The sequence below is a fragment of the Cajanus cajan genome, chromosome 7 (assembly GCF_000230855.2).
Source record: "Cajanus cajan strain Asha chromosome 7, NIPB_CcT2T_4, whole genome shotgun sequence".
NCBI lineage: Eukaryota > Viridiplantae > Streptophyta > Magnoliopsida > Fabales > Fabaceae > Cajanus > Cajanus cajan.
Genome location: NC_138523.1, coordinates 37847953 through 37871466, shown reverse-complemented (window position 1 = coordinate 37871466; position 23514 = coordinate 37847953). Strand labels below are relative to the sequence as shown.

Here is a 23514-nt window from a genome sequence, read left to right as displayed (position 1 = left end):
CTTGTTCTTCGCCTTAGAAAGAAAGTCTTGTCTTTTGTAGGCAGGGAATGTTGCTGAGGTCCCAGTGCCTCCGAGTTCGGGGGCGCCAGGGGTGGACCCCCCCGTTGCCGAGCAGGAAGCGTCTGCCTCTGCTTCTGTCGAGGCCCGTGGCAAGGGCCCAAGCTCTGGGGCCCCGACTTCTGCACCCGCGACTTTGGCACCGCCGTCCGACCAGTCAAAAGGGCCCCCCAGAAGCCAGTACCTTGCCCAGCGCTTTATGAAGGGTTCCTCCCAAGTGCGGTTGGATCATGTAAGCACTTCGGAGGACATAGATTCTTTATGGAGTGTTGGGGTGACCTCGGAGAAGTTTTTCTCCCGGAGTTCGCTGAGCACGACTGATCAAGCCATGATCGAGTCGGCCAGGCCGGTGACAGGTCTGGATTCTGCTGAAGTTTTCCTGCAGAGGACGATGGCCATCGTGGATCATTGGAAACACAAGTGGGCCAAGCAGCAAAAGGACTTGGCGAAGTTGCAAGGGCGCGTTCATCCCTTGAAGGATGAAAATAGGGCATTGGTGGCTGCTCTCGGCGACGCCAAGATGCAGAATGAGGCCGAGATACAAGCTAACCGAAAGGAGCTGGCGAGGGCCCAGAAGTCCTTGGAGATTGCTCTAAGGTCTAATGAGACTTATGTTGGCTAGGTTTGTGAGTTGTAGGAGCTTGCCAACTCTTCCCGAGCTCGGGTAAGCTCTTTGGAGGATGAGGTCACCGCACAGAAGGTCGAGTTGGTGGCGGCGGCCGAGAAATGTCTTTGTGACGAGGTGCTTCTCGGTGGCCAAGCAGAGGAGAATGCCGCTTTGAAGGTGGACCTCGCGAAGCTGGAGGAGGTGAAGGCGGGGCTGGAGAAGAAGCTCGGGGAAACTGAGTGGGCTGTCGTCTTTGAGCACAAGAGAGGATTCCTCAAGGCAGCTCGCCAGGCGAGGCTTCTCACCCCGGGGTTCGACTTCTCCGCCATGCATGTGGAGAAGGAGGTCCGCTTTGGAAAGCTGGTGAAGGAGGACGACCTCGAGGATAGCTCTTGTGAAAACGCCTCTGCGTAGGCTAATTTTGTAATAGCCTGGTTCCTTTGGTTCTTTGTTTTCCTTTTCGGATTCATGATGTGAACTCATAATTTTTGTTGTGTATATATGCTTTGGTTGTTTGCGTTTTTGATGAGTTTGTTTGGACCTCTGATTTCGCGTTTACGCTTTAGGCTTGATTTTTTCCTGTTTGCGCGATTTGGAAAGCACGTTCAGCGTTTGCTGTGTATTTTTGTACTTTGCTCTTAGACCCGATTTAGGGCAAAGTGATTTGTCCCAAGGTTCAAATCCGACCTTGGGCGAAATTGAGATGTTTCGCAGTGAGGTTCAAACTTGACCTCGAATGGATCATACCGAGGCTCGAACTTGACCTTGAGTTGAGTATACCAAGGTTTGAACTCGACCTTGAGTTGATTATACCAAGGTTTGAACTCGACCTTGAGTGCATTATACCGAGGTTCGAACTCGACCTTGGATTGATTATGCCAAGGTTCGAACTCGGCCTTGAATGGATTATACCGAGGTTTGAACTCGACCTTGGGCTGAAGTAGAGTGAATCGTTGGAGGTTCGAACTCGACCTTGAGTGTGATATGAATAATATCAAGGTTCGGACTCGACCTTGGATTTAAGCGAAACGTATTCAGGGTTCGTACTCGACCTTGACCAATAGCGAGATAAGTCAGACCAAGGTTCGAATTCGACTCCGGCGTAAAGTAAAATATGTTGTTTCAAGGTTCAAACTCGACCTTGGCTTAGCATAAGATATTTCATGGTAAAATGATGTAAAGCTAGGAGAATATGAATGAAAAGAATGAGTTATTTCATTAATTGTGTATATGTGCCTCATTAAAAATCCTCTCAGCCAAAACCCATTTTTCTATTTTTTGGGACAAAAGACTGAGGCGGGAAAAGAGTGCACAGCTCATTCGTACAAATTTAGCTGAAATAAAACTTGAGATGCGTGGCATTCCAAGTCCGTGGGATAGCTTTGCCGCTGAGTTCTTCCAGCCTATAAGCCCCATTTTCTAAGTCTTCCGCAACTCAGAAAGGGCCACCCTAGTTGGGTGCAAGCTTTCCTTCTGATGGATCTTTTCTTGCATCGCCCAATAGACGCCACACTAAGTCACCAACTCGGAAAGAGCGAGGTCGCACTCTCGTGTTATACCTTCTGGAAGCTCGGAGTTTGCAAGCTTCTTCATGGATCCGAGCTTCGTCTCTGAGCTCGTCAATCAAGTCGAGATCAGCCGCTAACTCTTGAGCGTTCTGCTCGCTGTTAAAGACTTGGCGTCGGTGAGATGTCTCACCGATTTCCACTAGGATCATCGCGTCAGCTCCGTATGTCAGCCTGTAAGGCGTTTCTTGTGTTGTTGACTAGGGGGTGCAATGGTATGCCTAGAGGATGTTGGAAAGTCCGTCAGCCCATTGTCCCTTGGCATTCCCAAGGCGCTTTTTGAGCTCTCGGAGTATCACCTTGTTTGCGGCTTCAGCTTGACCATTAGTTTGCGGATGTTCCACCGAGGTCGAGAGGTGTTTTATTCCAAGTTCCCGAAGGAAGTCCTCGAAGCTCTGCGCGATGAATTGTCGATCATTATCGGTGACGAGGGAGTGCGAGATTCCGAACCTGCATATGATGCTCTTCCAGGTGAACTTCCGTATATTCTCTGTGGTGATATTGGCGAGTGGACATGCTTCGATCCACCTGGTGAAGTAGTCGACTACCACTAGGAGGAACTTGAGTTGACCTTTCGTGGGGGGGAATGGCCCGAGAATGTCCATTCCCCACTGGGAAAAAGGCCATGACGACATCATCTGGTGAAGGAAGAGTTTCGGGTGGTTCCGATGTGTGTTGCCGAACTGTTGGCATTCTTTGCACCTTTGTACGTAGTCCTGGCAATCCGATTTCAAAGTGGGCCAGTAGTATCCTGCTCGGAGTACTCTGGTCGCCATTGAGCGTGCCCCGGAATGCATGCCACATATGCCTCGGTGGATCTCTTCGATGATATAGGTTGCCTGAGGTGCAGTTAAGCATTTGAGCAGTGGGGTGGAGATGTCACGCTTGAACAGTTCGTCGCCGACAATCACGAACTTGGCCAACCTCGACCTCATCTTCCGAGCTTCGTCCCTATCTTTGGGCAAAACTCCTGCCTTCAAGTAGCTCCAGATGCCTGTCATCCATCTTCGCTGTTGCTAGTGTTGACGACCTTGTCGTCTAGGCTAGGTGAGTGCAAGGTCTCCTGGATGATGGTCCGATGTTGTCTAGGGCGTTTGGTGCTGGCGAGCTTTGATAGAAGGTCGGCTCTGGTGTTCTGTTCTCGCAGTACATGCTGTATAGTGAACTCGTCGAAGGACGAGATCTATTGTGATGCCATGTGGAAATACTGATGTAGGAGAACGTCCTTGGCCTGGTATGTTTCGCTGAGCTACTCTACCATGAGTTTCGAGTCGCTGTTGCAACTCACTCTCCGAGCCCCGAGGTCATGAGCCAACCTTAGCACTGCGAGAAGCACCTCATACTCTGCCTGGTTGTTGGTCACCTTGAAGCTGAACTTGAGGGATTGCTCCAGAGTGACTTGGTTCGGTCCTTCCAAGATGATACCTGCACCACCACCCTTAGAGTTGGAAGACCCATAAACATGCAAAATCCATACCTGTGGTTCGTCGGCCGAGGTTGGCGTTAATTCGGCTATGAAATCGGCCAAGCATTGAGCTTTTCAAAGCCCCGCGATTTTCATATTAGATGCTGAACTCAGACAACTCGACTGACCACGCTATCATCCGTCCGGAGAGCTCTGGTTTTCTCAGGATTTGCTTGATCGGGTAGTCAGTCTTGACAATCACCTGGTGGCTTTGGAAGTATGGTCGGAGGCGCCGAGCTGCGGTGACGAGCGCCAGTGCGAGCTTTTCAATAGTCTGATACCGTTTCTCCGCATCTTGGAGGACTCGGCTAATGAAATAGATTGGCGTCTGCACTTTCTGGTTCTCTTGCACTATAACTGCGCTGATTGCGCCTTCTGCCACGACTAAGTAAAGGAGGAGGTCGGCTACATGATCCGGCCTCTGGAGGATTGGCGGTGTCGTGAGGAAGACTTTGAAGCTCTGGAAAGCCTCCTTGCACCGATCTGTCCACTCGAAGTTTTTCGACTTTCGCAGTAGGGTGAAGATGGGCCATGCTTTCTCCGCGAGCCTGGGAATAAAACGGGACAGGGAAACCAACCGTCCAGCCAGGCATTGAACTTCCTTCACCGTTTGAGGACTTTGCATCTGGATGATGGCTTTGCACTTTTCCAGGTTGGCCTCAATCCCCCTGTTAGTAATCATAAAATCGAGGAATTTACCTCCCTGGACACCGAAGACACACTTCTCTAGGTTGAGACGCATGTTGTGTCTCCTGATCTGGCTGAAGACCTCGGCAAGGTTGGCAGCATGACCCTCGATCGAGGTGGTTTTGACCACCATGTCTTCAACGTAGACTTCCATGTTTCTCCCGATCTGCTGGTGGAAAACCTTGTCCATCAGCCCCTGGTAAGTAGACCCTGCGTTTTTTAGACCGAATGGCATCACCCGGTAGCAAAAATTGGCGTGGTCGGTGATGAACGATGTGTGCACGTCGTCTGGCGGGTACATCATGATCTGGTTGTACCCTGAATAGGCATCGAGAAAGCTGAGGAGGGCGTGCCCGGATGCTCCGTCGACCAGCCTGTCGATGCTCGGCAAGGGGTACGAGTCCTTGGGGCATGCTTTGTTTAGGTCGGTGTAGTCAATGCACATTCGCCACTTTCCCGAACTCTTCTTAACCAGAACCACGTTAGCCAACCACGTGGTGTATCTGACCTCACAGATGAAACCTGCATTCAATAGCTTTTGTGTCTCGGGGATGATGGCTTCCCGCCTTTCACCACCAACCTTCCGCTTCCTCTGAGCCACCGGCTTCGCCTCCTTGTGAATTGCTAACCTGTGACAGATGAAGTTAGCGTCTATACCTAGCATGTCGGTGCTGGACCATGCAAAGAGGTCGGCGTTCTTGAGGATTTCAGCTTTGAGCTGTTGCCGCAACTTTAGGCTCAACTGCCTGCTGATTTTTGTGCACTACCCCAGGAGTTTCCTGATCTAGAGGTCGTCGAGCTCGTCGATAGGGCTCGGTCGTTCATCATGGGAGCCGGACCTTGGGTCGAGGTCAATGATATCCACGTGGGTGATGTGAGCCACTGTGGGAGTACCACTTCGGCAGCGCTTGTCGGGTGAGGAGACTTTCAGGCTTTCGGCGTAGCATTGCCGAGCTGTCTTCTGATTTGCCTTGACGAAGATGATCTTACTGTCACTCCCTAGGAACTTCATGGTGAGGTGCGGGGTGGACACCACTGCTCCGAGTTGGTTTAACGTCGGCCTCCCAATGATTATATTGTAGGAGGTGTTGGCTTCCACGAGGAGGCATCGGACCATGATTCTCCTTGTGGAGGGAGAGGTTCCGAAGGTCGTCAGCAGGTCCACATATCCCCGAGTGTGTACTCGCTCTCCTGCAAAACCGACTAGGGGCTCTGTGTGAGGTTGGATGAGAGAGTGAGGGATATCTAACCTGAGGAACGTTGGCCAATACAGGACGTCAGCCGAGCTCCCTTGGTCGATTAAAGTCTTGTGGAACTCCCAGTTGGCGACCTCCACGGCGATGACCATGGGGTCGTCCTGATTGGGGCAGACACCCGCGTAGTTGTCGTGAGTGAAGGTGATCGGTGATGAGCTTTGATGTGAGGCCGAGGTGGTGGAGTGGACGCCGTTGATACTGCGCAGGTGTCTTTTCCAGGCTGAGCTGCTGGAGCCTCCCCCTGCGAAGCCACCTGCAATGGTGTTGATTACTCCTCGTAGAGGAGCTGACCCTGTTTCCTGGCTTACCTCGGCTTGCACTGCTCCACCGGTATTTTGCTAAGAGCTAGAGGGTTGGTCCGTGCGGGATCCCGAACCACGACCTCTGCCTCGTCCTCGTCCACCATAGCCCCCTTTGTGACCCTGCTGTCGTTGGACATATTGGCCGAGGTGACCTGCTTGGATGAGTTCCTCAATACGGTCTCGGAGTGTGCGACACTCCTCAGTAGTGTGACCGTGGTTTCTGTGGTATCGACAGTGCTAGGATTTGTCGGCACTGTTGGGAGTGTGACCTGGTGGTGGCAGGGTGAACAGGTTGCTATTACTGGCCTCCTCTAGGATGTGTACTTAGGGCGTGTTCAGGGGAGTGTAGAAGTCGTATCTCCCCCCTTTGTTTGCCCTAGCCGACTTCTTGAACTGATTGTCATTGTTGACTTTGATTTTGTCCTTGTGGCCTTGCTCTAGCTTCATCAGTGACTTGCCACGAACCTGGTCACGAAAATCGGAGTGCTCTTCCATCTGGATGTAGCCAGCAGCACAAGCATGAAGCTCGTCCATGTCGCGAGGGGCTTCTCGGCACAGGCTGTCTACGAACGATCCCGGCTTGAGTGCCATGAGCATGGCGTGTAAGGCGACCTCGGGATTCAAATTGCGAATCTTCACCGAGATGCCAGCAAAGCGTTCCATGAACGTCCGCAGTGGTTCATCATCGCCTTGTTTGAGGCTGGCCAGAGCAGCCGACGTCACGTGGTGTGGTCAACTCGTTGCATACTGCGCTGTGAATCGTCTGACCAGAGTGTCGAAGCTGTCAATTGACTCAGCGGGTAGTTGGGTGTACCAGTTGAGTGCAGCCCCTTTGAGCGAGGTCGGAAAGACCCTACACAGAATAACATCTTCATTAGTGTAAAGGTTTACCTGTGTAGTATAGAGGTCGATGTGCTCGTCCGGATTCGTCGTGCCGTCATAACGGTCGATGTGGAGAGGCTTCCATCCAAAGGGGAGGGGCGTTTCCATAATGCCATCCGCAAAAGGATGACGACAGAAGGTCGCTTGATTCCCCGTGACGTGTGCAGGGGCATTGCTGACCTCATGGGCCGACCTGTTCGTAGGCGCGTGTGACCGATGTGTGGCAGGCTTGGGGGTTTGTGCCCTAGGTGCTGTCGGCGGATGAGAAATCGAGTGCCCCTCTTCCTCGTTTAGGTTACTCGGTTGAGGGGGTTGATCAGAGGTGCGTCGTGGTAGCTGAATGCGGATACGCTCATTCTCGGCGCGCAGGGCCGCTAGGTCAGCTTCGTTAGTGGTTCGCATCGCTGCTAGGTCAGTTTCGTGCTTGGCACACATGCTTTGCAGATCAGCGGTGTGTTGCTGCCGCATCTGCTCGACCTGCTCGATCAGCCTTCTCAATGCTGCTTCGTTGTCCATGCTAGTTGCGTGATCTAGGTCGTCTGTTGCGCGTCTGCTATGGTTTCTGGTGAAAATCATAAGGGTGGCCGATAAGAGCTGTCTTGATCAGCCCCACGGTGGGCGCCAAATGTTATTACCGGGGATCCGATGTAGAGGTGGTCCGCTGGGTAAGATCGGTGAGCCTCCTTTACTGGTACGTTTGATGCTCCAAGATGGGGGTGGTACCTGCAAAAGAGACTCCGATGCTAAAGTTAGGGTTTGTGGGAGTGTGAGTCTCGTATAAGTAATGCACGTACCTTAGTGTGAATTAGGGTTTTGTTGGGCCTTGGGCCCGAGATCAGTTATAACCTATTTGAATACCGAGCTGACGTCGCTCAGCGTGTGTCCGAGGTCACTTTTGCGCTGAGATGCCGAGTTCGAGCTCGGCATGGCGGTACGGATAGTACAATAACTAAAAAATTTATTGATATATTAGAGAAAGAAGAAAGAAAATAATTTAGGAGAGCAAAAAAAAGGAAAGAGGGAGAGTAAGAGAGGAGAGAAGGGAGAGAAAATAATAGAATACGAGAGATGAAAGAGAGAGAGAAACAAAAGGAAATATAAGAGATAAGGGAAAGGTACAAATATATATATATATACAAGCGAGATGAAGAAAAAAATGAAGAATTTCAAATTTTTACTTTTTTAAAAGAATTTAAAATTTTACTATTTTAAGAAATTTTACAAATGATTGGATTTCAAATTGTTTAAAAAATGTTCATCCAAACAAGATATTTCACTCTAAAGCATTTGAAATTCTTAAAAAAAGTTAATTATTCCATTTTTATTTTGTATCCAAACACACTCTTAGAGTTTTACATAATTAAACAACTAATTACAATAACAATTAATCGATCTTATCATCATTTAAGTAACATGATATTTAGTTACTTGACATATAAGGATAAAAATTAAAAAATAATTAAAAAATATTCATTTGTGTCTATTTTTATGAGTGATTGATATTTATTTGATTAATAAAATTCTTATTTACATTTTTTTTAGTTTTTTATTTTTATTTTTACTTCTAATGTCTTGTTATTATATGTTATATCACTTAAATATGAGTAAACATTGAAATTTAAATATTAAAAGGTGTCAATTTAATAGAAAGATCAAAATATCATATTTTTAAAATTAAAGGGACTAAATATCTTAATTTTAAAATAGAAGGACAAAAATTGTGAGTTGGTGAAATAGAGGTATTGAAAGTGCAATTTAAGTGGGAGACGAAGTAATATGCATATGATCTTAAGTTTGAATATTATTGTTGTCTTTGTAATTCCTACAAATAATAAAAATATGAGAAACTAAAATATAATATAATTTTGTTAATAACCATTGATCTAAAATCTAAAATAATAATAAAGAAAAAATTGATATCTACTTTATCCTTAATAATTGATAAAAAAAATAGACAAAAATAATTTTAAAAAACAATGTAGTGCCTTTTTGACTACTAGTTTGAGTTAATGTAATGAAGTTTCAAAAAAAGTTCAAAGTTTGTAAAAATTTGTACATTTATATATTCTTTAAGAACTTTTAATTTAATAGTTAGATCGTTAAAATTTAACGTAAAATACAAAATATTAAGTAAAGTAACTTTACGAAGAATTACTTTTGAAATAAGTAAATTCATTCCTATTAGGGATGAAAATAGACCAAACCTTAAATTAGAATTTGTGATTTGACCCAACTTGTTTAAACTTTTAAAAAAGGCAAAACTTAGATACAATTTCTTAGATGCACTTGGTGTTGTTCTTCAATCAATGTTAAAATTTTATCTCGATATTATGCACTTGTACTTAATGTAGGTCTTATTAATATACATTTATGCATACTACTAAAGTAAAATTCTAATTTTATTTGGAGAATAACACTAACCACAAAAATTGTACCTAAGTTTATCCTTTTAAAAAACATATTTATATTTATTTTAAAAGATTAAACTCAGGTTTATAAAAAAGTTTGTTTGTCAGTATATAATATAATAAGAATTAATACGCATATTACATTATTAAAAATATATTTAAATAAATAATTTATAATAAAAAAATAAATTATATATCTTTTTTTACATTTTTACCATATTTAAATATTTTACATTTTCCGTTTGTACAAAATCAATAAATAGAAACTAAAAATTATAGTCACCACATCTTTACTTGCTTTTTTTCCTTTTATTTTTATGGTTGATTATTTATAATATTTCAAATTGGATACATGGGATATGTAGAAAGTTTTTTTTTGTTGGTAAAATTACTCTCTTTCATTGCAACATGTGTACAAGTCAACAAGAATATGTACAAGTTTTCCATTTGTCATTTTTCAAAATTAAAAATTTAATAATAATAAAATCAACTATTTTTTTATCATGTAGATTAAAAAAAATCATGCATATTTAAAAATAAATTTATTAATTTATTTAAAATTAAATTTACTAGCTTATTAATGTATAATAAGCTAGCTTTTAAACAAGCTAATAAAGCATACTATACTTTTAAGAATTTCAAGCCAAACTTATAAAAAAGTTTATGGTAGATAATAGATTAGACTTTACTTATCTCTTGACCAATCAGATTGACTTAAGATAAAACTTTAAGAACTAATGCGAAAAACAAAAAAGATGATAGGTTAGATTTTGACTCTAATTTTACATAATAGATCCGACTTACATATTCAAAGTTTGGCTTATTTTGACCTATTCTCATCATTACTTCCAATATATGGAGAATACCCATTTACTAATCATGATATTATTTAATCTATATCAAACATAAGATTTAAGTCCTATTCAGTAGAATTTGTGGCTAGCTTATTATAACTCATTTTATTTTATAAATATTTATAAAAATATTTAGACAAACTTATAAAATATCTTATGAATAGTCCATAAAATATTTTGAACTTATTTTGATAAATCATTCGGTATAGCTTATTCTTAGTTTACAAGAATTTTCAAGTAAGTTTTTTATTTTTTTTTCTATGCTCATGTCTTCTCCATTTTTTTCTACTAATAATACTACATTACTGCTCATATATAATAATGTATTACTGTTCCCATTTCATTCCCCTATTTGGTGAAACTCCTATACGTAAATAATAATGTCATTGACTTGCTCTATTTTTCTCTTTGTTATCTTTAATTGACTTACTCTATTTTGTTCTATTTAGTTGAGTTTGCTCCTCAGATATACAACATACAAAACGCTTGAAATTTTAACTTTTAAGTAGTAATTTTTTTATAACACGTGTCAAGAAAAGAGAAAGGTGAAAGCTAAATATCATGGTCTCTATAATTAACTGTAGATCTTCAAGACCTTGTAATCAATTTAGATTTATTAGAATATATATATAAGATGAATTTGAGTTAGAGTTTCTGTGATTAGAATAAGATAAGAATGAATCTTAGTTGGGGAAGAACCCTCCTACCATAAAAACTATGATCTCTCTCCCTCCCTTGAATTTGTTACTATTATCCTTCCCCCTTTTATGACTCAACGATTATTTTATTTCTTTTTTTACTATGAATTTCATTTTTTATTTTTTATGTTGTGAAATTAGGATTTTTTTTTATATTTTAAAAAATAAAATTAACATAAGACATTACAATATCTTAGAATTTAATACTAAAAATATTTCTTCACGGATGAATAATTGAAAGCAATTAAAAAATTTTAAAAATTATTTTGTACCTGTAACAAATTTCAAATAATTTTTTTCTCCTAGTTGATGTTTGTAAATTTCTAAGATATTTTAAATGAATAAAAGTGTATGAAAGACAAACTTTCACTCAAATACCAATATACAATACAGGGACATATTTAGTTATAAGATAGTAACTTGTCACCGACTTATAAACTTAATTTTTTTTCCATCTCTTTCCTCAAAATCCACATTCATTTATTATAAAAAAAATCGTTACTTTTTACTCTCTCTAAAATACAACATATAGAATGATTTTGTTGCGGATATTTATACAATTTTCTTAACCATTATTTTATAAGATATATAGAGTTGATTTTTAATTTATAAAATTTATAACTCTTAATTTTTAATTATGGTTGTATATATAGTTGATTTTTCATATTTTATTATTAATTTTATTTTTTATAAACTAAAATTAGGTGAATGGTGGTTAGTAATTTTTTTTATCATTTTCAATATTATTGTGATGTATAATGTCATTTTTAAAAATTAATTAGTTATTTTTCACATTTTTATTTTACCTTCAATCAAAATTTATTTTAAAAAAAATGAGATAAATCTTATAACTTATAAGTATTTAAATAATAATATATTTAAACCCTTTAAAATAATATAAATACTTATTGAAATATATATCCAAATACAAAAACTTATTAAATTTTAAACATTTATAACATAAATTCTTATTACATAAAAGTTTATTAAATAGAATTTTAAATAAATTATTTATTCACATTTAATAACATATCTATTATCCAACAAATGATATGTTGAGTGCAACTCATATTTTTATCCAATCATTATCCTATCATAGTCAGATATGAGGCTTAAATGAATAATGAATACTTATATGTTTTGTGAACAAGGTAAATACTGATTAAAAATTTAAAATTTCAATGGTAAGAAATTTTAAGAAGACAATTGGGCCGAGTTGGACATTTACAAAGCTTCGGAATGGAAGTTACCCTGTCCACAGTACTTTACCCATTCAAAATAGCCCAACATATTTTACATTTTCTTGGCTTATAAGTCGATGGATGACCCTTCACACGTGTTAACTTGGTCGATACTTGATGAAAAAACGGCTGAGGAGGGCCGCCGATAGATCCCAGCAATGCCACGTAGTGGAACATAACAGGCCCAACTCTCGTGGGTCCCATCACGTTTATCCATTTGTCTTCTCGCTTCTTCTGAAAGATCGTGACGACAATTTTTATTTTTATTTATTTTTATTTTATTTAATTTTGGGGTAGTTTCTTTTTACGAAACTCATCGCCCTCTGCTCTCTCTGCTTTCCATAAAGTTGAAATCTCAACCGCGAACCAACCCTTTCGCTTCAGTTCGTTGCCGCTTTCTCAACTTTCGCTCTCTATCCTCCGTCCAACCAAACCCTAACACTACTGAATCTCACTTCCCTCTTTCGAATCTCGTCAAGTGCACAACTCAGTGCTCTTTACCAATCTCAGATCTGTTACTTGAAAACTCGATTCATAGCGCTTCCAGCGTGTGTTTCGATTTTCTTTTATTTTTAGGGATCCAAGGTTCATTGGATTTGATTTTTGGATTTTTTTTATTGGTGTTGTGGTTTGAGGTAGGTTTGTTACTGTCTGTTATTGTCGTTCTTCTTTTTGTGTATGCAAATTGAAATGAAATGAATTAACCGGTTGCGCTGTTTTATTTGATTCAAACGTCCGTGTCCGAATTTCTTCTGGACGCATAGATTGGATTATTGACTGTTGTTGTTTTTCGTTGCTATTTAAGTGTTTTCCGTTCGCGAATTGATCGAAAACTGTGTCTCGAATCCTCAATTTTGTGCGTAGGCGTTGATTTGAAACGAATCTCGAGTGGAAATTCAAGTCCGGTTCGGTTTCTTCGTGAATGCTGTGCGGTAGTGTTGTTTTTCTGGCTGTTACCACGTTTGAATTTTCACGGGCTCTGTTCTTTGATTTTGATGGGAGAAGAAGCGATTTGTGTGCATGCATTAGAAGAAGGAAGGAAGGAAAACAATGAGGAATCAAGGACCGAACTGAAGCGTGACTACAACCAATGCATTGTTGACACTGAACCTCACCTGTCTCCTAATAAGAAACAAGCAAAAGAAGTTTCAATTGATGAAGTGCGCTCCGAGGTTTCCAACCCGAACGTTTCTGCAGCAGAGCATGCGCTAACTTTCCAAGATATCAGTAGCCAACCAACTGAATCGGCCAATGTTAGTCAACCGACTGAATCCGCCAATGTTAGCCACGCAGAGTGTGGGGAACTAACGTCTACTTGTTTGGAGAATTCAAGTTCTGTTGAGACCTTGAGTGATGAAGCCGGTGATCAGAATAATAACAATACTTCTCAGAGTGATAAGGACACGAGTAGTGCTGCGATGACATCCTGTGTCGTGATGGAAATTCCCAAGCATGCTAGTTCATCTGGGATCAGGAAGATTACTTTTAAGTTCAGTAAAAAGAAGGAGGACTATGGTTACCAGCCACCTGCTCCTGTGCATCGTCCTGCTCTTTATACTGATGGCAATCCCATTGGCTTTCATGGGTATGATGAAGAATATTCGGCAAGGGATGATTGTAGTGGTGGGATGCTAGAAAGCCCGTGTGGAATGGGATATTCTCGGGATGGAGATTTAGATTTGTACACTCGCAATATGGAATTGAAAATGTCCAAGAAAGTAGTTCCCAGCTGCTACCCTACAAATGTTAAAAAACTGTTATCAACCGGCATCCTTGACGGAGCTATAGTGAAGTATATTTACAATCCTGGAAAGGTATAACAGACATTCATTGTCTTTTTCTTTTTCTTTTCTTATACTTGGTTTCTTCTTATTTTTTGAGGTTGTTGTCAGGTTGAGCTGCAGGGGGTTATTGAGGGTGGTGGATATTTGTGTGGCTGTTCAATGTGCAATTACTCTAGAGTAAGACATGCCCTTTATTTCTCATTATGTTCGCAGATTTTTGTTCTGTATTTACAAGATGGCTAATTTTATCATTTTCTCAGGTTCTTAGTGCCTACGAGTTCGAGCAGCATGCTGGAGCCAAGACTAGACATCCAAATAATCATATATTCTTAGAAAATGGAAGACCAATATATAGTATTATACAGGAAATAAAAACTGCTCCACTCAGTATACTAGATGAGGTTATAAAGAATGTGGCTGGTTCATCTGTCAATGAGGAGTCCTTCCAGGTTTGGAAAGGTGAGAATCACATTTCTCTGGCATATAAATTCATTGTTGAAGCCTAGCGAGTTTTGGGTTCATTGCTTCATGTTGATGGAAGAATGACTACACAAAAAGGCTATGTGTATGCATGCTTGTTGAATGTATATATTTTTTTTTTTGGTTTTGAATTATGATTACAAATTATGCCAGTCTCAAATAACTAATATTAAGACTGGCAAGAAGTTTTGATAAGAAACTCATGTCCTTCTGTATCACTCTTTTTACTGCCAGAATATGGGGGCGGGGGCATTTGACAGTGAGGAGAAATACTTAAAGCTTTTAGGTTTTACTGACTAAATTATCCCCAACCTTGATAATGAAGTGTAATTACTTTAGTTATCAACAATAAGGGTATAATAGTATTTTTCCACCTCTCCCCTCTTTTAGAATCCCTGCCTTTCATTCCCCTCTATTAAAAGTTTTAAATCACTCCCTTCCTTTGAACCAAACACTTTGTTAAGTTTCTAACATTTTTTTCTAATTGAAGATTAGAAAGTATAAGTTGGTAATATTTATTTCTGCTACAATCTGGTCTTCTATATTCTTAGTAGCCCACATGTTGCAGGCTTATCCTGGAGTCTTGGAGTTATTTATTTATTTATTTTTCAATCATGAACGTGTCTCTTTTATTCTGTTGGCCTTAACTTGTTTTGGAGAGAACACCCGTATCTACCACCTTTGCTTGAATGATTCATCCTGGATTTGAAGCGTGGAAAAATACTTAAAGCTTCTAGGTTTTGCTGACTAATATCCCCAACTTTATTAATTAAGTGTAATTACATTATTTATCAACAATAAGGTATAATAGTATTTTTTTTCCTCCTCTCCCTTCTTAGAATCCCTGCCTTTCCCTCCCCTCTATTAAAAGTTTTAAATCACCCTTTGATCCGAGCATTTTGTTAAGTACGTAACATTTTTTTTTGGAGATTAGAAAGTATCAGTCGGTAATATTTTTATTTCTGCTACATTCCGGTCTTCTATATTCTTAGTAGCCCACATGTTACAGTTTAAGTATAGTGGGATTTATGAAAATGTTGTAAAGATTTTCCTGCAGTCTTGAAGTTATTTATTTATTTTTTCAATCACAAACATCTCTCTTTTATTCAGTTGGCCTTGACTTGTTTTGGAGAGAACACCTGTACTGTACCTACCACCTTTGCTTGAATGATTCATCCTAGACAGTAGATATTCCCTTTGTTTCAAAATAATTGTAATTTTAGAGGTTTTGGCTGTTTTAGAGTATGCATCAGTTGTCACTTTAGAAAACTAAGAAAACATAATTTTTTTTGTCCAACTTTATCCCTGTCTTTTGGAATCAGCACTAAATGGGAATAAGAAGCATTAATGGTGTGAAAGGGTAACATAGTTAAATATACTTATATTTCCTTGAAATTAGAATATTTAGCAACTTTCTTAATCCTTGTGCAAAACCGTGTACAAAATTTATTTTGAAACAGAGGGATTACAAAAACTGTGGGCATAAAGAATTCTTTTCCTCCTCTGTTCTGTTTAGAGTTAATCACTATATAATCTTATGATCTTATCCTCTAGGAGAATTTTATTACCAATCTCTCCAACTTTTCAAGAAGCTTAAGCTGTTAGGTGAAAGCTTATGAATGGTTTTATAAGTAATGGTTATCATCAAAAAAATCCAGGAACTGGAAGGAATAAAGATATAAAATATAGAGTAACCCATGCATGTTGTTGCTGCAACTTGCATGGGAAGACACGTTAAGCATATGGTGCCAGATTATTCATGGGAAATAGTAATAGGTGTTTCTTTTGCTTTGCTTTAGGTCTTGATTTTTCTTATATATATTTTCTCTTTGCCGTGGGTTCTGCAGAAAGTCTTCTACAAAGCAACGGCAGGGTTCAAGCTTATAAAAATTATGGCACCAAGCTTGTTGGCATGCCTCATACAAAGATAAGGTAAACCAAAAATAAACCCAAAAAGAAAAGAATAAAGCAGTTGGGCATTCTCTATCTCTTGCTTATTCTGCTTGTTTAATTCATTTGGAAACATGCACCCTGTACAATTAAGGAATTTTATACCGAGCAGGACATATCTGATTCCCCCCACCAGAAGTAGTTCTTGCTGTCAACATGTTTACTTAATGCTAAAAGGGAAACATGCTCTCAAATGTCAAGACATCAATAGTTAGCCACATCCTTTGTCCATTTGTTCAATGGACCCCCTTAAGCAAGAATAACATCTCAGGCTTTGTTTCTGTGATCCCCTTATCTTACTTCACATCACTAAAGCATGTGAATGAATGCATATGTTTGTACTTTGACAATAAAACCTTGTTAGTTGTGAACTCAAGAATAGAATAATTTACCTAATTCTTTGTCAGGCAGTTCTTTTGAGATTTGGGAATTGGTGCTTGATGATTGAAACTTAATCAAATTTCATAATTCCATGGGCGTTAAAAGAAAACAATTTGGTTTTCACCGGGGTTTTCATCCATGAATGCTGCCAATTTATTTTTTATTTTGGAATTTTGGACAGCTGTAAATTCAATTTTATTTATATGTCCGTCAAATGTTTAATATTTTCAAATATTTTGTCATTATGCTAATGAAATTTGGCTCAATTTTTAAAGAAAAAAGGACTGACAAAACTTCTACCTTTAAATTGTTGTTTCAGTCAATCTGTAGATGGTACAAGTCACTTGTCATCTTTGCATGTACCAAGTCATTATGAGCAGCAAATGTATATGAATCAGACCACTGACGAGTGGAAACGTGTGGTGAAAAAGTTTGTCCTCTCTCTTGGTTCAATTATTAATACCCATACTTGATTCTTGAGAATGAGATTGAGCGGTCTGCATATAAGGTTATCTGGTCATATTAAATTATAGACCTTTCCTTAATATTCAAATTTTGACGGTACACCTTTTCTGCAGGTCAAGCTCCTACACTTCTAACTCAGGTGTACTGCTGAAGAAAAGTGCTGATGGTTGCACCAAGAGAAGGTACATTTATTGTTTTTGGGGTTGCCTGTTCTGTGCTTCTTTGTCTTTTCTAGCTTCTCCGTGTGAACTGCAATATCTTAGCTACTGTAGTTGGAATTTGATTTTTTTGCTTTTATCAGGGACAACGATTTACACAGGTTACTTTTTATGCCAAATGGACTACCAGATGGTGCTGAATTGGCTTACTATGTCAAAGGACAGGTGTCTTAATATTTTCTTTAAATATTTTGTCATTTTGTGCTTATGGGTTGATTTGCCCACAATTTTTATTCTTTTCAATATTTGATTTGTGCATTTCAGAAATTACTTGGAGGTTACAAACAGGGGAACGGAATAGTCTGTGCTTGTTGTGATATGGAGGTATATGGTCACATAACTGTGCACAAAATGTTTTATTTTTATATAAACATAAATGCTAAGATAAGCTTTTACCATTTGCATTCATGTGCAAACAGATAAGCCCTTCACAGTTTGAAGCTCATGCTGGAATGGCTGCTAGGCGTCAACCGTGAGTAGAATTTATAAGCAGCTAAATAGACTGGTGTATTTTTCGTCATCTTGAAATAATCTTGTCCTTTTGCAGTTACCGACACATATATACTTCCAATGGATTAACACTTCATGATATAGCTCTCTCATTGGCAAATGGTCAAAACCTTACCACTGGAGACAGCGATGATATGTGTGCAGTATGTGGAGATGGAGGAGATTTGATTCTTTGCAATGGATGCCCTAGGGCTTTTCATGCAGGTGGACAAATTGTCTTCAACACTTCTTAATTTGAGTTATTAATTTCTTACAAATATTGTGTAATGTTTTCATGTATTTTCTTCATCCATTATATTAGTTTCATTTCATACAGTTTTCTTCACATTATATGTAAAAAATATATTTACTGTTATCCTGTTCATAATTTGGACAATGAGTGATGTCTATTGTCTGTGTTGTAAGAAATTGTGTTTTATTGTATATATATGTTGCACACCACATGTAGCTTCCATAACATATTGTCTGCCCTGCTTCCTCATTTTGTTCAACACTATAACCATCCCTTGGTTACTGTAGTGGCAGATACTGCAAAATTATGATGGGAAAATAAACTGATTGTGAGGTAAGGTCACAGAATTTATTAATATTTGGCATTTTCTTGTTCAATTGCAGCCTGCTTGGGTTTACAGTGTGTTCCAGACAGTGGTTGGCAATGTCTAAATTGTAGAGATAATGCTGGTAATGGAAGAGAATCTTCTATTGTGAGGCCAATCATGATACGGTTGACACGGGTTGATAAAACACCAGAATTTGAGATGGGTGGATGTGTTGTTTGCAGGTAGGTTTATGGTTTGTTTATCTTAATCTTAAAGCATTTATCAAAACAAATCATTTTCTTACAACTTTATGAGGAAGATGTTTCCAAAGGAAGTGTGCAATTTTATATTCAAATAAGTCTTTGGATTTTGGCTCATGGTATCAAGTAGTTCCGTGGCATACAGTGTTAGCATGCCAAAACAATGCATGTGTATGAAATGTAGTGTGGTGGCAGGATTAATGAAGGCTCGTGATTTTGTGGTAATACACCATTGAATTTTGAAATTTTGGTATTAATGTTTCTTTTCTCTATTTTTTTTAAATGACAATGTATGCAGAATTTAAGCTATTTGTATTGGGTTTTTCTGCTAGAGAATTTAAGCTATTTGTTATACACACAGTCACAAACATTCTCTATCTCTATTACCATTAAGCTTTGTTTTAGTATATACTAATGTGCTAATTGTTTTGATTGGTCATCAGGGAACATGATTTCAGTGTTGCTAAATTTGATGAGCGAACTGTAATAATTTGTGACCAGGTATAATTTATACATGACGAGATTTGTATTGAACTATTTATTTTTAAAAAGCTAAGTATATTGTTTGTTGTTATATCCAGTGTGAGAAGGAGTATCATGTTGGCTGCTTGCGGGACATTGGGCTATGTGAGTTGGAAGTAAGCACTGGGCCTTAAGCAAATATTTTTAGGATACTTGCATTAAGTTTTACTTTTTCATTATCACATCTTACCGCAGGAGCTGCCCAAGGATAAGTGGTTTTGTTGTGATGACTGCAATCGAATATATGTAGCTCTGCAGAATTCAGTTTCTGCTGGAGCAGACATTATTCCAGCTTCGTTGTCAGAAAGGTTAATCAGGAAACATGCCGAGAAGGGATTATGTACCTATGGGGTCATGAATGATATCCAGTGGAGAATTTTAAGTGGAAAAAGTCGTTATCCAGAACATTTACCGCTGCTTTCTCGAGCTGCTGCAATTTTCCGAGTGAGTATTTATGGCTTCCAAGTTTATTAATTGCTATACTTGATTTTTTTTTGGGCATATGCGATTGATATTTCATATTTGTTAATGTTCCATTGGTTATGTCAACTGCTCTTGGCTTACCTTGATGAAATAGTTCAAATTTGTTTAATTATATAAATAACAGGTCAATGATTTAATATTAATGATAACTGTAACTTAGACTTTCTTGATGAGAAAATTTTCTGTCATATAGGATGCTATTGACGTTGTGTTCTCATCTAATGCATTTGTCTTGGCCATGAGAAAAAAGTAACCTCTTCTCTCGAAATCTGATATCTCGAGGTTTACTTGATAAGAAAGAGATCATGGATTCTGTGTGTTTGGAATTAAATATTTTAGGAATTGATTTGTTTTCATTAATGCAGTGCTTTGTTAGGCATGTTATAAAATAGAAATTCTTTTGATTCAGAATTCTTTTTTTAGCTGTGTTCAAATATCAATCCACTAAAAACTGGTCGGATTTGAGTGTATTTGATTTGAATTTAGTTTTAATTATTGAATTAACATTTTGTTCTTATTAGTCAAGTTATTTGACCATTATTAGTAAGGGCAACAAAGTAAAATTATGAATATAAAGTCAAGTCAGTTCATTTTTATTTTGTTCCAAGCATGGAAATTGTTTTGTAAATCAAATCAAATCATTTGCAATTTTTAATCAGTCCAAAAACAACCTATTTGCTGTCAGCTTGGTAAGACAGTGGTGCCTTCCTCTGGATGCAACTACAAGTTTCATGCATTTTGAAAATCCGAAGATGTCCTTCTAGTTCTATCTTTATCTTAATCTACTATTTGATTATTGTGTGTCGGGTATTCAGTGGCTTTGAAATTGACTTGAATTACAATGAATATTCATTTTTCCCCTTCTCATGCTTTGGGAATACGTTTTGGCAGGAGTGTTTTGATCCCATTGTTGCAATATCTGGTCGTGATCTGATTCCTGTTATGGTCTATGGGTAAGCAGATATGAATTATTTTATTGTAGGTTACTGTGGTTGATTCTTGCCTGTGCAGCCTTCTATATTCTTGTGCCTCCTTCCAAATGATGTAATCTACTGTGAATTATCAAGTCTTATGTTAGTATAGGCTACCACCAGGATAAATTGAATCTGACTTGAATATGAATATTCCTCTCTACCTTTCAGTCTCTCCTCCACTATCTCCCTGCATAATTACTGGTTGATGATAAAACTATTTTGTTGGCTCTCTGAGATTTCTTTGCATCAGGACTTGGAACATACTTTAGGGTGAATTAAATTCGTGCCTAGTATATTTGAATTTATATTGATCAAGAGTCTTGGTATAACTTTTTAGTTGACATGAGTCACATGGTGTTGCATTTGTCTACAAGAGGTAGTAAATGATTGTCAATCAGTGTGTGTTGCATCCCAGGATTCTATTTAATATTCATGATATTTTAGTTCATTTTTTTCTGGTAATATATTGTATTTTGAATTTTTTGCAGGAGAAATATTTCAGGTCAAGAGTTTGGGGGGATGTATTGCATTGTTTTAATTGTGAAGTAGGCTGCTGTCTCCACTTTCTTTATTTTCCTGATATTGCTTCTATTTGGTCGTGTATGACATTATGTGTATCATACTTGCACAGTTCTGTTGTAGTATCTGCTGGGCTCCTTAGGATTTTTGGACGTAATGTTGCTGAACTACCTCTGGTCGCAACAAGCAGAGCACATCAAGGAAAAGTAAGAAACTTTGTTATTCATGCATGGCCCAAAATTGAAATAGTTAATTGATAGATGCATTTCGATGACACTTTATCTTTCAAAGATGTTTTTGTAAGGATAATAAGTTTAATTAACTTGTGATGTTTCATTTAGGGTTATTTTCAAGTGTTGTTCTCTTGCATAGAGCGGTTGCTGTATTCTCTAAATGTAGAAAAGCTGGTGCTTCCAGCAGCAGGGGATGCTGAGTCAATTTGGACTAAGAAATTGGGCTTCCGAAAGATGAGCGAAGATCAGGTAGGTCAATCCTAACATTTACTGGTTAACTAGGGGAAGTAGATGTTTCCAATGTACTGAGAACCCAATAAATTCATGGATCGACTGAATTGGTTAAAATAAAAAAGTGTGATTTCTTGTTGAATGTGTTAAACTATAAATTAGTTAGATAATAAATAGTTTCTGGAATTGAGATATTAACTACGCCATAGGTTTCATTCTCTGCAAGACTGCAATGTGTTAGCTGTTAATTGTATGCAATGGCACAAGTTCTTTGAAGGAAGACCTACTTAACTAAAATATGACCTGTTTTATTTGCTAGAGCATGCTAAGAAATCAAAAATGGATTTTTTATTTTTTGAGAAAGTGTAACATTTAAAGTTGCCAATGCCTATTATAATTTTCGATAAATTTTTTTTTTCATTGATTTCTTTACAAGTAGCTCATTAACAGCACATTTATTTTATTTACCGACACAATATAATAATAAGAGCATGGTTGTGATCATGGCGACTTGTATCCGGAATTTGAAGAAATTGTTGTAGACATCAACAATATTTACAATTAAGTTTTCTTTTTTATATTGTTTGGGCAGCTATCCAAATACCTCAGAGAGGTGCAGCTAACCCTCTTCAATAAAACTTCAATGCTGGAGAAGACGGTGCAGCAGGCTATAGAATGAGTTTTATCTGGTGTTGTAACTAATTTTTTGTTATTTATTCATTTTTTAGCACTTTCCTCGCTGTAACATTGCTGCTATGTTCTTGTTCCGTATTGTATTTCTTGTTTTTTCCCACGTAGTATGGATGGTAGTGGCTGGGTCTTAGGTAGCAGCCAGCATGTCTCTTTCTTTTTGTAAAATGTAGGGTTAAAAAGTAAGCGTGAAAAATGGGGAACGGTGGCCTAAAAGGGTAGAAATAGAGGAGTTTGAAAGATCGAGCATGCTGACCATTTTTTATTAGCACGCATGTTCGCTATAAAATCCTACTGTATTATTTTTTTTTTCTCTAAAAAGAATGTTTCTTTGCTGTGAATTGGAGTTCATGAATTGTCTCTCTTTGGAATATACACACCAGTGGCAGAGCTTGATAAAATATATTGGAGGGGCCAAAATATACTCCTTCGGGGAAAGTTTCCACATAGATTAAGATAGCAATAAATGCATGATTTTTTTTATACAATTTTATTAAAATATCTTACTCTTTTAATATGTATTACTTTTTAGTAAAATAATTGACTCTTTTAATATGTATTACTTTTAATTATGATAGGTGAATAATTTATATGAAGAGATAAAATAAATAAAATTTAATTAATATTACATTAAAATGTGAGAACATTATTTATATTTGAACATTTTTCAGATGTAGTTATTATGGAACGGATAAAATAGTACAATATATAAATTAAATGCAATACTTTGATAATATTATTTTTTACTAGTTATTTTAAATATTTATTTTCTTAATCATTTATCTTTTATGATTTAAAAGTATTTTCTACTTTATTAATAGCACTTTTTATATAAGTTATTCTATGATTCTTATGCTTCTATTAAAAATTAGAGAAATTGTCTATAATTTCTTTGTGAAAAAGTTGCAATTTTTCTTTTCCATACAAATTTTTTTTACGAAGAAAAACTTTTTTTTTTCAATGAGTATTTCATGAAACTTAAGGAATTAATCATGTATTTTTCAAAAATTATAGTAAAATTTGTAAAAATAAAATTATAGAAAAATCACAAGAAAATTGCAAAATGAATTTGCTTTATTCACTTTTAATGACTATTTTTTTAAAAAATTTCCATACTCTTTAAATGAATTAAGATCAATAGTAATTAAGAAATAAATAACTTTATATAATAGTAGTATAATTTTTTTACTGGTGTTGAATAAAAATATAAATAAAAATATAAATAATTTTTATATTTAATTATCCTTTTACTC

The 23514-nt window shown here is 37.8% G+C and overlaps 1 protein-coding gene across 1 annotated transcript; it reads left to right on the top strand.

Annotated features, from left to right (window-relative positions):
• The first annotated feature begins 12312 nt into the window (after positions 1–12312).
• Positions 12313–22602, top strand: LOC109814488 (Acyl-CoA N-acyltransferase with RING/FYVE/PHD-type zinc finger domain-containing protein). The gene is made up of 20 exons (XM_020378935.3): positions 12313–12657; positions 12887–13836; positions 13915–13983; positions 14067–14265; positions 16134–16218; positions 16937–17047; positions 17196–17264; positions 17384–17465; positions 17565–17624; positions 17720–17772; positions 17848–18014; positions 18426–18591; positions 19053–19110; positions 19191–19247; positions 19327–19575; positions 20506–20567; positions 21077–21133; positions 21220–21313; positions 21449–21589; positions 22164–22602. Exons 2-20 carry the CDS (start codon positions 13018–13020, stop codon positions 22248–22250), a joined length of 2685 nt encoding a protein of 894 aa, XP_020234524.1. The 5' UTR covers positions 12313–12657; positions 12887–13017; the 3' UTR covers positions 22251–22602.
• Positions 22603–23514: the final 912 nt, after the last annotated feature.

Excerpts from the sequence above, each read along its gene's own strand:
- LOC109814488 (XM_020378935.3), top strand. The coding sequence starts at position 13,018 with ATGGGAGAAGAAGCGATTTGTGTGCATGCATTAGAAGAAGGAAGGAAG. Across the intron at positions 13,984-14,066 it reads CAATGTGCAATTACTCTAGA|GTTCTTAGTGCCTACGAGTT; the intron begins GTAAGACATGCC and ends TCATTTTCTCAG. Across the intron at positions 19,111-19,190 it reads CTGTAATAATTTGTGACCAG|TGTGAGAAGGAGTATCATGT; the intron begins GTATAATTTATA and ends TGTTATATCCAG.